Source organism: Talpa europaea, assembly GCF_964194135.1.
Source record: "Talpa europaea genome assembly, chromosome: 7".
Taxonomy (NCBI): Eukaryota; Metazoa; Chordata; class Mammalia; order Eulipotyphla; family Talpidae; genus Talpa; species Talpa europaea.
This window is the reverse complement of record NC_140074.1, coordinates 108,162,990-108,179,461: the sequence shown is the minus strand read 5'-3', so window position 1 is coordinate 108,179,461 and position 16,472 is coordinate 108,162,990. Positions and strand designations below refer to the sequence as shown.

Here is a 16,472-nt window from a genome sequence, read left to right as displayed (position 1 = left end):
CTCCAGGCCTCAGTTCACCCCAAGCCAGAGGGAGGTTGGCCAAGGAAGCAGGGCAGTGTGTGCACGGCCAGGAACAGGCTAGGGCTGTCTGCTCAGGGTCAAAATGCCTGGCCAGGGCACCCACCCTCTCCCTACCCAGGCCCCCTGTGGCTATGGTTAGAAAATACAAAAGCGGATCCAATGCAGGACATCATGTGCAAACAGAGGAGGGGACGGAGCTTCTGCAGTCTCTCTCGGCCAAGCCCCGCTGATGGGAGGGGAGAGGTCAGTGCGCACCGAGGCGCTCTGGAGAAGCGTCTCTTCTCAATCCAGGTCGGGTGGGTGGCTGTTGTCATGAAGCTTGGAGAAGGTGGCTGGCGAAAGAGGAGCAGAGACTGAAGATAGGACCAGAGGGGGCGTCTCCCCCTCCTTCCAGCAGGTGAGTGGCCTGGCCAGTTGGAGGCAGGTTGCTGGCACCTACGGGAAGCCCGTAGGGAAGAGGCTGAGGGGCTGACTCTCGTTGGTGGGCAGCGGAGATCGATAGCCGTCAAAGTTTCTTGGGATGCTGCCGCTGGTAGAACCTGAGCTGTTACTCAGAGTCTCGATGCTTCCCTCTCGCTGTAGTTCTGCAAGACAGAGGAGAGGGCCAGGTCTGGTCAGAGTGGGGTTGGGAGTGGGGAAACACACCCTGGACCGGTCTGCCTGCTTTGAAGCACCAATCTGAGTCCATTCTTCCGCAGGGAGGCCTCCCCACCCCGCCCTCCAGATGGGCCAGGTGGCAGCTGGGGTCACAGGGAGGCTCTGCCTGAGGAGGGGAAGGTTTGCAAACAGAAACTGTTTTTTGGCTGGCAGCCTCCAGTCTTTCCCTCATTGCAGGAACCTCTTGGTCAGGGTATGGTCATGGCCTTTACTCCAGGACTGGAGTAAAGTCAGCCATAAACTAACCACTGACCCCCCACCCGCCCCTCCATGCAGGGTACCCCCAAGGCACCAAGGCTTCCAGTAGCAGCAGCCACAGAATGGGTTGGAGTCTGTGCTGCTCTCCTTTAGAGCCAAAGGCAGGCACCTGGGCTCAGGTGTGAGGGGCCCTCAGGCTACACCAGCCACATCTGGGGCCTAGGCCCCAGCTAGAAGGGTGTGTAAGGGCACCTCTCAGGAGACAGGGGCGGTCGGAGGAGGGGGCAGTGCACTCATGCCTGACGATGGTCCTCATCTCCAAGAGATACGGTTGCCCTTTTGGGCCCGACCCTGGAATAAGTGAAGAGTTATCTAGATATGACCAGAAAACAAAGCAGGTGGCTTCTGTGTGGGCTCCCTTCTTCCTTGTTCATTCGTCAGTCTCACCTTAATTTGGAGAGTGTAGGCCACTGAATCAAGAGAGGGAGAGGACAGGAAGGCAAAGAATAGACCCTGGGATTTCTATATGGACACCTCAGACCCCAAGAAAGCTCCTTCTACCCCCTTCTTTCCCCACAAGCAAGTCAAGGAGTTTGTGGGAGATCTCAGAGGCCCCTTTTGATTTCACAGGCCCTTGCCTTCATGCACAGCCATCCCGGCACTAGGGGGCGCTGAGAGCAGGAGAGAGGCACACCAGCAGAAGCAAGAAAAGCAGGGGCTTCCTCAGGTTCTGGACTCCAGGCCCAAGGAAGAAAGCCCCAGGTGAAGGAGCAGGAAAGAGCAATAGTATGGGGGAAGTTAAGCCCCTTTCCCGACCTGGGGGACAGGCCCCCAAATGTTGCAAAGTGCCAACACATCCACACTGCCAGGAAGCTGAGACCGGAGCCGGGGACCAAGCACCGCCCCGCAACTGCCCCTTGGAGGAGGCCCACAGCAAACCCCTCAGCAGCCGCAGTGACCCCACCCCTTGATCCTGAGTGGGGACACCTCATGCCATCATACGACAGTGCAGGGACGTTGCCAGGGGGATTTACAAGATGAGTTTGCTGCTCCAGGGGCCAGGTAGAGCCTGAGTTGCCCTGCTCGTATTTTCTCTTCACAATTAGGCCTGGGGTAAGATGCAGGGGGGGCTGCTCCCTTGCACCCATATCCCAGGTGACTGAGTTCATCTCCCTTAGGTCTCCCTCAACCTCTTCCCTTCTCTCCATTTCCACTACCATTGCCCTGGTTAGACCTGCACTTCCTGTGTGGAGAATTTTAAGAACTCCTGATTAGTCTCCTGCCCTCCAGACTCCCCTCTCCAGCTCACTGGGATCGCAACCCAAAGCGGTCAGTCTAGAGCGCAAAGCTCATCTCCCTTTTCCTTTGCTTAAAAACATGCATCGACTCCTAGTGATTCTCAGAATAAGGTCTAAACACAGCACCACAAAACAGCCTTCCGTGACCTGCCTCCCAGACCTCACTGTTGTCACCTGTGATTGGATTACAGGAGCCAAAGTAATGAACGTGGGGAGTTTTGGGGTCTCTCCAGGCTGCTTTCAGCCTCTGGACCTGTGCTCATGCGACTCCTCGACTGAAAAGCCCTCACAGGCTCCCTCGGCCCCCAGAACACCTACTCATCTTCCAAAGCTTAGCAAGAGCATCCCCTCCTCCTGTTGCCATGGCAGAGCCGGCCAGGCCCCACAGCGCTCTGTGCTGACTCCTGCCCGGCCCCTACCACTGTGCTGCCTGCTCCTGTGAGCCCCCATCCAGGTGCAGAGCCCTTCGGGAGCCAGTTCTGTGCCTTCGCTACAGTGCTAACCACAGGGCCTGGAGAATAGCTGGTGCTCAAAAAACATTTCTTGAATGAATGAACGAATGAATGAGTGAGTGAATGAATGATGTGGTAAGGGAAGGCGGGGCTTCTCGTCCAGCATGGACAGTCGAAGAACCAGAGGCCTGGCTGTGCCTGGGCACTTCTGTCAAATCCCTTTTCTTCGCTGAGACCCAACAATGAGTGTGTGGGAAGTGGACGTGGAGGAGGGGTGCACACACGTTCCCCCCATCTACTCATCCCAGCTGCCCGGCCCTAGGAGCAAGCAGCAAACGGAAATGTGTGGCCTTACCTTCCTCCATCCCGAACACATGCTTTGTTACTGTTGGGTTGCTCACGGGCGCTGGGCTGTTGGCATTGTTTTTTTTTTCCTTTTTTTTTCCCTTTTGAAAAGAAAAGCATTGAGGAATCTTTTTGGAAAAGATATGGACAACGATCGAGAAGTACACTGATCTCTGCAAGCAGGTGGAGAGGGAGTAAGGAGATGTGGGGTGTCACACTGGGAGGGGGGTAAGCTTGCAGCAGAATTCTCCAGTCATGGGGACAGTGTCATGCATGTGTAGGGGGACCAACCGGCCTTGAGGGTTCCCAAGATGAAACAGCTGTGATGGAGCGGAGCCCCCTTCAGCGTGGGAGTGAGGGCAGGGGAGCCACACACGGAACATGGGAGCAGCTTTGGGAAGGGACAGAAAGGGGCCTCTGGCCCATGCAGTGCCGGAGGGCGCCCCATGCAGGCGGGTTGCAGGGAGAGGGAGAAGAGACAGACAGGCTGCAGAGGTTTCAGGGATACCTCCAACCTTTTGACTCAGTGGTCCAGCTTTTGGTCGCCACCCTTCTCCCCCACTCCCGAGACCCCCAGGGATGGCTCTCCTGCAGCCAAGACGGACTTGTTGGCAAAGTTCACCAGAAACTTGCCCAGGTCGCAGGAGACAGAGCTGGGGGCTGTGTGTGTGTGTTTTGGGGGGAGACTAAGACGCATCCCCAGGCCTCCTTCCCCCACAGTGAAAGTACGGAGAAGCTGGCTCTAAAAGAGGCTGTTCTCTAGGCCTCGGAGCAGAGAAGGGGATGAGGAGTAGCTCCCAGTTAGTGGCTGGGTTGAGGAGATCATCTTATTGTGACTTCACATTCTCTTGGGAAGTGGGTGCTGGTCTCCCTGGCCTGCAAAACTGAGCAGGAGTATGAAGTCACCAGCCCTGGTTATGCAGTGCCCCCAGAGAGGGGACTGGCCCCGAATGGAGACGGTAACCACTCCAGGCTGCACTAGGAGTGCCTGGCTCCCAGTGTCCACCTCTGGCTTTGTCCACTCATCCCCCCTGGCTCTTATTGGAAAATGGGCCTGCTACCCTCAGCTGCCCCTCTATGCTGTGGGTCAAGACGGGCAAGTTGCAGGGGGCCAGGGGGAACAGAATGCGTAGCAGCTGAGCGGGAAGAGCCTTGGCTCTGATTAAACAAGTGAAGGAATGAGAAGGCTGCATCCTCCTATTGCCCCAACTTGGTGTGCAGCCCAGAAAAAGTTACGGGTGTCCGAGGGGCCAGGGAGAGCTGGCTGCTCTTGTCAGGGAGCAGTGGCCCCGGCTCCCTGGTGTGTATGCCAAGGGGGCCTTGGGGGGACTTCTCCATCTAGGCGTGACACAGGAGCATGGCCGCCTGTGATCATCACTCCATTCCTGGGCTGGGCCCAGGGGAATGAGGGAGCCAAGTCTGCACTGGCTTGCTCCTCTGTCACCCCTGCCGGCCTCACCCCACAGCAAGGTACCCTGCCCTTTGGCAAAGGCAGGAGCAGCAGAAACTGGCTCTTAGGAGCTGTGGGTGGGCTCTGATGGGCAGAGCAGTGCTTCCCTACGGGAGAGGCAAAGGGTGGAATCATCGGGGACTCACACGGCACCAGAGTTGGCTGGGGGGACAGGACAGGAAGACTCCCCCCAACCCGGGTACTTTGCCCTCTGAAGCACTGGTTTCCAAGGCTGCGTAATCCACAGGTCGTCTGCGGGCCTGTCTGCTCTCCTAGATCCAGAGCCTCCCCTCCTGCAAGGCTGCCTCACACCTGACAAGACAGGGACTCTGGGGACAGCCTGGACGGAGGCCTCCTTTCACACAACCTTCGCTTTACAGCCTGCAGGGGAGGGGTGAAAGGCTGAGGACTCAGGGCTGAAGTGAGGATTGGGGAAGGATGGGGAAGCCGAGCTGGGCAGGGAGCCCCAGGAGTGAAGTCTTACTTTGGCTTTGACCTTCTCCAGGCTGGAGGGCAGTGGGAGTGGCTGGGTGAGCAGAGACCGCAAGGGAAGCCCCTTTGAATTTTGGGGAGGCAGTGGAGGAGGTGGTTATTGTGGAGAGCCCAAGTCTCAGGACTCGGAGGCTGGTTTCTGGGACCCAGCAGAGTCAACAAGGGCTGTGTGTGTGTGTGTGTGTGTGTGTGTGTGTGTGTGTCCACATGTACACACATCTGAGTGCCTCAGATCCCTTGATCAGCCCCCAGGGCAGCCCTGGCACTTTCCCCACTACAAAAGGACCAGCATCTACTGCCCAGCCTCTCTGGTGGGCTCCGAGACTGCAGCCGGCCTTGCCCTGCACACTTAGAGACTCATGGTGCTGTTCATTAAAGGGATTAGCAGAGCACTTTTATGGGTCCTGGCTGCAGCCACACACCCCAGTCCCAAGCTAACCACCCAAGAGGCCTCGTGGGAATAGGATTAGACTTCAGGGTTGAGTCATACCGCCCACTTCCGGGCAGTAGAAGGGAGACTGCTCCCTTTCCCCACTCCCTGGTGGTACTGGCGGGGCGGGGGGGGGGGGGGCGAGACAGTGGACGGATGGGTCTGTCCAGGTTGAGGCGGTGGAGTGTGAGGAGCACAGACTGTGGCCTCTTGCTATCTGGGAGACTTTGGGCCAGTAACCCAGCATCTCTGTGCCTCAGTCTGTGTATACGAGGATTACAATGTCTGTTACACAGTGTGGTTATAAGAATTAAATAATGCATGGCGAGTGCATCACAAAGTGCTTAGAGCTTCCAGTCAGCAAATGTGAGTCCTATTATTGTTGCAACTGCGTTAGTGTTTGTGATTACCCATAGGACCTCAGCGGCACCACATCTTCCCACCCACATAGGTGTCTCTGCCATCCAGGCCCCCACCAGCTCACCCTCCACTGGAGCTTGGGACGGATTTTTTCTTTTTAATCAAGAAATGGCCCAGCAGAGGAAGATGGCAGATATGTGTTTACAGCTTTTCATTTCCCTCCTTGCCTCTTTGTAAATACCCTCTTCAAGCTGGAAAATAAATTTCCAACCCTGTTGACATGCATTGATTTTTCCCTTCTGCATCCACAGTTCTCTCCCATCAGCAGGGCCTGGGTTAAGGTCCTTCCCTGAGTTGGGCTCAGTGGCACCTCAGGGGAGGCGGCCCCAGAGCACAGAGCAGCCAGCCAAACACCACATCTTGCCTGGTGCCTGACTCAGAGGAGGTTGGCAAACAGAAACAATTTGATACCCTTCTGCTAGGAGGGTTCATGGCGGCGAGTGGAGACTATGGCAGGGGAGGGGGACAGAGTATTTCACATCTTCCCTGGAGGAGATATATGGGGGAGGGGCCAAGGGGACCAGGGACTGCTGCAAGTTCAGCAAATGCGTTCAGGTGTGGTCTGCCCAAGCCGTCAGCTTTGTCAGCAAGGGGCCTGTCCATAGGCCTGGAACCAACTATGCAAACTAGACTTGGAGAAAGAGGGGCTAAGGAGCTTGATGTATCCTCCAGGGCTCAGCAGGATTAACAGCTTCCTGGTGGTGGAACCCAGAGAGATGGCCCCAGTACAATTAGGAGGTGATCCTGGCAGACACAGCTATGGGCTGCTTCTCTTACACCAGTCATAGGCCTGGAAACTACTGCTCTCTTCTTCAGAGTATGGCTGAGGCAAGTGGAGGTCTGTTCAGGGAGATAGAGATCGAGTTGGTTGAGATTACTTCTGGAAATCCAGACAGCCCAGTCAGAGACCACACTCTGGGCTGGAGCCAGTCTCAGCCCCAAGGCACTTTTTAGGAGGTTAAAAGGGCAGCAGTTAAAGGAGGCCATGTTTTTCTTCATACTCAGACACACACACCTTCCAGTCTGCCCATGCCTTCCCTCTGCCACCCTTTCTAAGCTCCACCCTACAGGTTTCTCTCACCCTCTGGCAACTCCCTCAGGCTTCAGAATTTACCGAGATGCCAACAGGTCAGGATCCTCTCTGTCCACCATCTTGGGAGGATGGTGGTTGGGGGAGACTGAGAAAGTACCACCTATCTCCTCTGGCAGGGCTTTTTTTTGTTCCTTCGCAGGTACATTTGTGGAAGGAAGGAGGGCAGCTTCTAGAAGTTGAGGGGCTGAGGATGAAACAGCTCCTCCGTACTCAGATAAGAATGGTAACTCGGGCGATGGAAGGAGAGAATAGATGAGAAGCAGGGCTAACTCTGGCCTGTATGTTTGGACCAAACATCTCTGTCTGAGCACAGAGCCCCAGCCACTGATGCCATACACTTCTGGTGATCTTGCTGCCCACACAGCTTGGTGTTTCGGAGAGCCCACGCCATCAGCTCAAGGGCCATGGCCCGTGGGAAGGCACACGACTTCCTACCTGCCTGGAGTCTCTTAATCCACAAGGCTCACTCCCACAAATATGCTTTCATTCCTCCTGTTTCTGATCCCCACAGGTAATGAGACCCAGAATAAGGCCAAAGCCATATGACCTGCCCAGTTCCCACTCATCAGTTCCAAAAACAAGGGCAATTATTTGGTGCCCTTGGCTCTGGCAAACTTAAACTGCTTCCCTAGGCTACTGAGGCCACATACAGGAGTCTAATAACTTCAGCAGGGTCAGTGGGGCTGGGGGCGGGCCCTGAGACCCGCATGGATAGCCACTGGCTCCTGGAAGGATAAAGTCAGGACCAATACCTGGAATGAGCTCTCTATTCCTTAGCTTCCACCCAGAAAACTGGGAAAAAGCACATCGCGTTTCTTCCCCATCTTACCTTCCCTCAGGTAGTCAAGGAGAAAGGCTCTCAGGCCTCTGGAACCCTATTCATGATGGCAGGCCCATGTGGCCCTTATCATGAGGTAGGGAAACAGGGGTAGGCTGAATTTCCAAATTCTTGGTGGGCTAGGGCCAGGGGCGTGATGACAGAAGATGAGGATGCTGGAATGTTGGGGAAGGAAGAATAAAAGTAGAAAAGAGTGAGGCCTGTGGAATGGGAGGACTCAGAAGGGAGGGCCCATGTTCAAAAGGAGGACGTTAACAGCTTCCTCCACTGCCTCTCGGAGGGAGTCCATGGTGTCTGTATTGGGGGGAGTGAGAAGAACATTCAAGTTTCAGGTAGAGCAACTCAAGCGCCCCCCCATCTCCAAGCTCTGATCCTTTCAGCTTTTGAACAGCTGATAAGCAATTACAGTAGGTGTGCTATTAGCCAGAGGGGCGCTGGCCTGCCTGGGGACTGAAGCCTTTCCCCAGTTCCCTCCAACAACAGCCACAGAGCACACCAATCCTAGGCAGGGAAAGAACCAGAAAGGCTGCCACACGCCATACCCAGGAAATCCCCATGGTACCCAAGTCTTTCCAAGTCCTTTGAAGTCTTGGCTTCAAAGAAGAGAGCAGGATCCCCCACCCGGACCACCTTGACCGACACCCCATTGCCGGTGATCCTCTCAATGCTACTCATCAGTATAACTTTAACCCTGACCGAGGCAGGCCATGTCCTGTCACAACGTGTTACACACGGGACAACAAAGGCTAAGCTGACCTGGCTCACGTTTCCCTGGTTTTGAGGAATTTGCTAAATCTGGCTGAAGCCATGCCTAAGATCAGCCAGATGTAGGAGCAGCCCCAAGCGGAAAATCTCCGTGGATGGCAAGAAGGAGGGGGACTGGCGTAGGAGGCTGAGAATTTGTTCTAGCCTCAGTTCTGCCGCAGACGTGCTGAATGACCTGAGCAAGTCACTTCACTTCTCATCTGCTTCATCATCTGTCAGACAGGCGGAGGGGGCTGCGCTGGCAACCTCCCTGGGTGTGTGTGGCTCCAAAGACAAGGGTGTGATGGGGCTTTAAGAAGCAGAACACGCATGGACCACGTGGGAGAGAACACTATTACTGCAGTGTGTCCTGGTTAGAGAATCAGCTCAGGGGCTTCCCTGGTGGTGCAAGGGGTTAAGCACAGCACTGTGAAGCTATCTGCAGCCTCTGCAGCATGAGTTCGATCCCCAGCCAGGGAGCTACCCACATGGTGCAGCAGACCTCTCCTGTCTTGCCTGCTGCTCCCCTCAGCAGTGTATTTCAGTCGGTCTGTCTGCTCTGTTCCCCACTCTGTCTCTGGTGAATCCTCTCACCCCCCGCACCTCTGGCCTGTACCCCAGTTCTTGTATGTATAAATAAATAAATTTAAAAAAAAAAAAAGGAAAATCATCTTAGCTGTCTCTGGGGTCTTCAGCAGGCACAAGGGCACAAGTGCCCTCACAGGAGGACCTGAAATGCCCTTTGCAGCTCCAGTGTTGGGCGTGAAACTGGGAACCTAAGCAGATGCCATGTAAGGTAGCCTCAGGGCTGGGCAGCACTGAGACGTATCTTTGGGGGCAGAGAATGCCCGCCCTGGGGCTGTGATGACTTCTTGGCGTGTGCTCTGCATGTGGGACGGGTGTGGGTGCTAACACAGGCCCTGCAAACATGCCCACTCAGCATGACTGGGGAATGGAGCCAGGCCTTGGAACTCTCCTACAGAGCCAGGTGCCCAGCAGCTGGCTTTGACCCGTCTATCTCCTCAAGTCCAGCTTCAAAGCTTGGCAGACATGATCGAGCTTCCAGCGGGGTCTCCCTGAGCTGCCCTCTAGGGCTCCAGAGCACGGGGGCCTGCAGACCATGGAGAGACGCTGCAGCTTGAATGCCGCTGGCCTGCCAGACCAGAGCCACATATGGTTCTCATTCAAATGTCCAAACGTAATTAAATTCTCTACAATGCAGCGGAAGAGTTTGGTAAGATGTGGCTTTCCCCCCCTTTCCATCAAGGTTAAGAAATCACAGGCTCTCACTCCACTGGAGACCCATTCTCCTCCCTGCCGTTGCTGTATCCTGCTCTGCAGAGGCCATGGCCTGGGCCTGTGTGCGATGCAGAGAGCCCCATCCACCTTCTCTGTTTCCCCTGAGATGGTGAACAGCTGAGGCCGGAGCAGCAGGCTTGAGACTGAGCAAGTTACTGTGGATTGGGCAGGGCCGGGAAGTAAGCGGCCCGAGGAGACAGCTGCCACCCCGGGCTCACCTCAGTGACACACTGGGGTCCTCTGTCCACTGCCTAGATATGGAGGTGTCTTGCAACCCCCTCCTTGCTGTTCCTCACATTAGGAAGCACTTGAGCGTCATGATTCTGGAGCCTCTGGCCTGGCCTTCTGGCCCCTCTGTGGGAAAGGAGCTTGAGGCCATCCCCCCTGCACCTCTTACCTCTCGACTTGCATCCTCTGGACCACCCCACGGAGGAACCCTGCCCCCAGCCTTCCCCCACGCACAAAGGAGGGGAGTCATGAGCAATGCTGGCGGAATGAAGGAGGCCAGGAGCAGCATCTGAGCCCTCTCAGGGGGTCCCTGGGACCTTCATTTCCCACAGGGCTGCTGCTCCCTTGTGGCCTGTCAGGGCACTGAATGGATTAATGGTCAACAAGGGTCAAGGTGCAATTTTGGAGGAGAGAGAGGGAGTCCTGCTCCAGAAAGATGATCCACGAAAGATGCCTCTCTTTGGCCTCCCATTCAGGATTTCCCTGAATTAAAGCGGAACATCCCCTCTTTCCTTCCCAACTGGGTTGCATCAGTTATGGCCCCAAACTAAGGGGTTTATGACTTGCAAGGCAGTGGGTTCCCTTCCACTTCCTCTATGTCAATCTCTAATCACTATGGCACAAGATTTATGGGCATTTATGAAAATATGTTGGGGTATTTTTTCCTTTTGAAACAAATTGTCCTGCAAGTTGATGACTTCTAGTGAGTGTGGGAGCTATCAAGACACAGACAGGGCCTGGGGAAGGGATAACCAGGATGGGGGTGGAATGTTCTAGATTAAACAGAATGTTCTAGTTTAAACAGAAGATTAAACCATCTTCCTACCCCTGCTGCTCATGAACCCATCCAGCACCCCAACAGGAGAGAAATGACCAGCAGCTCTGTGGTGAGATGAGGCCCCTCTTACAGACTGCTGGCCAGTCCCCTGTGCGAGTCCTCCATCGCGCCCACCGGCAACCGTTTTGGGGAGCTAGAACCACACACTCAGGTGCAAGTGGCATTTCCAAGTCAAAGAATGCTCACCCTTGTGTGTGTGTGAACATGCATTTGCACGCACACACACACACATGCACACATGCACACACACACGTTGGTGTGAGCCAACCAAGGCCAGCCTCACTATCTTGGTTCTACATAGGAACAATTTTGTGTATTTGTTTCCAGATGGCAGACTTTAGTTTAGTAATGGATTTAATTTAATTTCTTGGTGGCGTTAGTGCCAAGGCCATGTGTCTGGTGTCTTTATGAGTGAAGAAGGTTTATGAAAAGGGCTGTCATTCTTGGCCCAGTTGTCCTAGGCCAAGCCCAGCAAAGAGAATGAGGGTGGGCCTACGTCTCTGTTGCCCCAGTAGGCTTCCAGCCCATGCTCTCGAACCCATGCTCCACCGCCCGGAGAGACACACAGGTCTCCATTAATGGCTGCAGTGCCGCCTGTCCAGATGAAAAAGCGGGGCGGATACTGGGTATGTCTTTGTGCTCTGTTCACAGACTGGCTGCTGGTGCCGGGGCTCTATTCATTATTCAATTCAGCTAGCTCAGACGAGCCTTTCCATTTGCTCCTCCAGGAGGAATAACAAATCTAGAAATGCAATTCCACTTTGGTGTATTAAGATATTGATTTGCCTGTCGAGTGGAAGTGCATTTGTTCTGTCAGTCCTCCTGCGGGCAGGAAGGGGTTAACCAAATGTTTATCACAAGGCTGGCTTCAGAGTTGAAAGTAATGTGATCAGTAATGAATTTTGTGTTACATTAGGTTGTATAAATGGACAGACAAGCGCAGACAACAAGTGGCCAGGAGTCGGGGCTAATCTAATGATGTAAAAATAGAGACAGCACCAATTATACTAGGGGCCAGCTCCAGGCTCCTGCAGGGACTGCAAATGAATAGGTACAAATCAAATTACTCACTAATAGACGCACTACAAGAGGGGCAGTCAATGGTAAATGCATTAGAGCCTAGTGACCTCTCTGCTCTGCACAGCAGAATCCGAAAATTTGACTTCCATCTTAAAAGAGGGGGGCAGGGAGATGGTTTCAAAGAAACTCTTGTTGGGTGAAGAATGGCAACTACTCCTCATCCCAAGCCAGTCCCTTGCCAGAAGGTACCTCCTGTCCAAGCTGACCTCTTGCCCTCACTCCAATGCCTCCTGAAGCCTGAGCCCCAGGGGGTAGGAGGGCAACCTCTTGAGGCACGAAAAGAGCAGTGGGACAAAGCCTTGCATGTGGCCAAAGACAGGAGGTTACATACCAACACACTTCACAGCCACGTGTCTCTCGGGGGTGGTGGTTTTTACTGCTACATCAAGGGCTGTGTCTGTATTGAAAATAAAATATTTCTTTAAAGAGGATGGCAACATGGAGCTTTCGATCAGAGGGAACTTAGATCAGAGGCAGTGGGTATCAAAATCGGGGGTTGACCACTGGGAACATGGCCAGGGGTGTTCACGGTCTGCTCCCAGCCCAGCACACTGAGGGGTCCCAGCTGCCTCACTAGCCGAGACCAGTGTCCTCTTTCCCTCTGTCCTCCTCCTACCGAGTGCCTGGCGCATGGGGCTGGAGCAGGGAAGGTGGGAGAGGTCAAGCCAGCATCGTGGGTAGCCCCTCAGGGCTTTCTTCCTCCTCTCCAGTTCCATGGACATAGAAACCAGGCCCGAAGTCCAAAGCTGCTTGGCACTGTGACCGGGCTGCTCAGAGAAGGATCATGAATACGTGCTCGAATGCATGGATCATACGCTCTTGTTCAACTCTCAGTGGCTTGGGGGATGAATAAAGTATGAAACCAAAGAATCTCCAAGCCTTCCAAGGATGCAGACCGTGCCCGGATGGAGGTGGAGCCCTGCAGGCTTAGCCCACTTCCCCCCCCCCACCCCCACCCCGAAGGTCAGCACCAGTCACAGGCATCAAAGAGGAGATGGCACGTCCATCTCGGCCAACTGGAGCCTGGAGCGGATGGGAGCGGGCCAGTAAAATGAGCACAGGGGGCACAGAGTGGAAAAAGTCATCCTAAACAAATGAAGCAACTGGCTGTCGGCTCTCCTCAAACTCAACTAAGCACGGAGGGGTGGAATCGAAGTTATCAACTACACTAAATAAAACATGTTGTGGGGGGACATGGGGGAGGTCGGTGCAAGCTGGTACTGGGGGATTTGTCAGCAAATAAAAAAATGTCCTATGTAGGTCCCCAGGGCAGGGTTGGGGTAGCAAGTGAAGTGAGCAGGGAGAAATCCCAATGTGAGAGGTAGGACGGATGATTCGGGTAAGGGTATTCCAAAATGCTTCCTTCTGTTAAATCCAGTCAGAGTGGCATGGCTTGGTACAGAGCTCTCTTTCGCTTTAAAGCTGAGGCTCTGGGTTGCTAAAGGGTCAGAAGGTCATTTCCAACTTTCATTTTCTATATGTATGTGTGTGTGTGGCTCTTCCTCTGTTATCAGCCATCAGACCGAGTGGGTGGTCTGTACACTGCAGACTATCTTCTGAGGCGGCAGAGGGGCAGAGGCAGGGACAGAAAGGAAAGATGGGTATTTAACCATCCATGACTGGGTTCAACTTTGTACAGATCTCACACCTCACAGAAAGGTCAGCGGTTAAAGGTGAATTCTCTGGCATTGAAGAAAGAACAGAGAGAAATCCTCCCTTTTGTTAACCATTTACCTATGTTAATATCTGCAGAGGAAGGCCCTGGTCTGGGGGTCCAGAAGCCCTCCCCCACCCTTTGCCCCACCTTGTATATTTTCTGCCGCAACTCTTGCTTCCACATTGGAGCAATGCCTGGAGTGGACTCTCTCTGCAGGTTCACCAGTGAGGTTGTACTAGGAATCAGCATGATTTGGTTAAAGAATTCAAAGCAGATTTTGTGCAAGTGAGAAATGTGTGCCTGAGTTTCTGAGCTGTAAGCTCCCATAAAGGTCTGCTTCTGCTTGGGGGCAGAGGAGGGTGAGAGAGAGAGAGAGAGAGAGAGAGAGAGAGAGAGAGAGAGAGAGAGAACTACATCAACTCAGATTAGAAATTGTATAAAAAACTGAGAAGTGTACCTAATCAACACAATAATTCTTCCCAATGCTGCCAGCTTTCATTTACCTCTAAGGAGCCACACAAACCCCATCTAGTCATTCAACAAACACTAACTGGGACTCAGCTTGGCTCTTGTCCAAGTGCTAGATGCTGTGCGGGGAGAAGGCTATTCCAAAGAACTGGAATTGGGTTAAGAGAAGCAGTATGTGTAGTATAAGTGAGAGGGTAGCCGAGGGGACCACCGGAGCTGATTCCTTCCAAGACGTGGGAATTGTCATTAATGGGAATGCGCCATTACTAATTAGTGGAAAAGGCAACACACAGGACATATGCCAAGGGCCAAGGCTCCAGCAAGTCGGTGATGCAGAAGTTCGGAGGACAGAGAGAGGGTGTTCGGCAGCGTGGTCAGGGAGTGGCTCAGAGGCATGAGCTTTATCTACAAAGGTGACCGGGCAGAGGGGACAGGCAGCGGGCACTTTAACAGAACCAGGTGGGCAGGGTGCAGGGTGGTTTTGACAGGCAAGGATGTCTGCAGGAAGGTGGTGGCAGTGAAATATGAATCAGAAGTGGAGAGCAGGTGAAAGGAAGGTGAGAAAAGCTTGTAGGAGACTCTCCTGCCAGTGGAAAGCAGCTAGCAACAGGCCATCTGACACTGCAGGACACAAATAGAAGTATCGCAGCAAGGAGGCTGTGCTGTCAGCTGTGGGCCCGGCCACTCTGAGTAGGGAAACAGGACGACATGAGAACCCCCTTCTTCTTCTGGGGGATGCCACTTATTTTGAGGAAAGGGTGGGAAGCAATTGATATGCCCTTGGGACCAGGTGAGCCTGAAGGGGTCAGCAGGACGGGACACTCTTCCTAGATACCTCCTTATCACCCCACATCTTTTAGTTTGAGCTAACTTTCAAGGTCTTGTTCTCCCTCCATGCAGATGGGAGGCGCATCCAGCCGGGGGTATTTCTATGGGAGTGTGGAGTCTTTTACCACAGAAGCCGTCTGGGAGGGAGGGAGGGAGATGACACAGTTGCTGGGCACAGCGGGCAGGGGCACAGAAGGCGCAGGAGGCAGGGGCTGGCTGCGTTCACTGGGGGGCGTCCCCCATGGGGTGCAAGAGGAAGACACGGAGCAGAGGGGGAGAGGAACCTGCCTAAGGTCACAGGCTTCTCTCCTTGCTTGAGGACTCCCAAATGCTGCTGAAAAGAAAAACAAACATTCTCCCCAAAGGCAGTAGCTGGGTACTGGGAAGTGAGAGGACGCTCAGTTTTGACCTTTCCTACCAGTGGAAAGTAGCTAGGAACAGGCCATCTGACACTGAAGGACACAAATAGCAACACCAACACGGCCGTGCCTGCTGCGGCCACCCCTGGCCCCAGCCTCACCGGCTGCAGCTGCTCCCTTCCACCCAGACCAGGGATGTCTGTGACCTATCAGTCACTGGACTCTAAGTCTGGGTGTTCCTTACCGTTGTGGGGGTTTACTCTCTTCCCCCCACCCTCGGTCACTATGGCATCTGTGACTGGAGAGTCTGTAGATTTGGCTTCACAGCCTGGAAAGACCACGGCCTGTGAGCAGGGCAATAATCAGGACCTCCGCTTGGTGCAGCTCAGTCAGGTGAGCCTGAGTGGGTAGCTCAGGCGGGTAGCAGCCGGAGAGGATCAGAACCCCAGTTCAGCACTGTTGCTCCTCCAGGGCTTTCATCTCTATGAGGCCAGGAACCACAGAGGTGCCTAAATGAGCCTGCCTGCTGCAAACTCAGAGAGAATGTGCAGCCCACCAAGGAGGCTTGTCAGAGAACACACAGAGCATTTTGTAAAGCACTGTAGGACAAGGAAGAATCTGTGACTGATGGTGCAAAGTAGGACCGAAGCAACTAGCAGAGCCACTCAGCTGACAGTGTGTGCCGAGGAGCCAGGGACCATGAGGAGAGGGGACAGTTTCGGAGCAGCAGACAAGCGGAGCTGTCTCTCAGGACTGCCCAATATGAGCCTTGGGCCAGGAAGCCAGACCTGAGGCAGAAGCAATGATGACGTGAGACTGTCCAATGAGATGAGAACACCCTTCCTCTCGAGAAGCCCCGCCCTTCTTGAGAAAGTGAAATAGGGTCCAGCAGGTTGAGGAGTTGAATTAAGATGTGAGGGGAAAAAAAGACTAAAGACTGGGTCTAAAGGCAGCCACACTGGTCAGTGTGGAGAGGAGAGGTCATCTTACTCTCAGGAGACCCAGGGATTGTAATCCTTCTGAGGTGTTTGGAGAGAATATCATTTTGACTCATGCAGAGCCTGAAGGGAGATGAGAAGATTCCATGGAAAGATCAAACCAGTGTGGGTGTTCTGAAGGGCGGGCAATGAGAGCAGGAGCCAGACTGCACGAAAAGCAGCATCTTTGGCCCGTTGACCCTGGGTTTGCTTAAGGTAGAAACAGGGTGGTTACCCCAGGTCCCAGACAGGAGGCTCACCCTTCATTTAGAATTAGAAAATCTCAAGATTGGGCAAGGA

General features: G+C 54.0%; 1 protein-coding gene across 4 annotated transcripts in view; it reads right to left on the bottom strand.

The window, feature by feature from the left end:
• Window positions 1-456: 456 nt before the first annotated feature.
• BCAS3 (BCAS3 microtubule associated cell migration factor) overlaps window positions 457-16,472 on the bottom strand; it is a gene marked incomplete at its 3' end in the record, with an annotated part of 480,594 nt that continues 464,578 nt past the window's right edge. For 2 of the 4 annotated variants that reach the window (XM_084239093.1, XM_084239095.1), the window contains one exon: window positions 457-605. In XM_084239093.1, coding sequence (XP_084095219.1) covers window positions 457-605 — 149 coding nt within the window. Of the gene's footprint in view, window positions 606-2,981; window positions 3,073-12,214; window positions 12,281-16,472 lie in introns of all 4 variants that reach the window. The other 2 variants (XM_084239092.1, XM_084239094.1) reach the window with 2 other exon arrangements.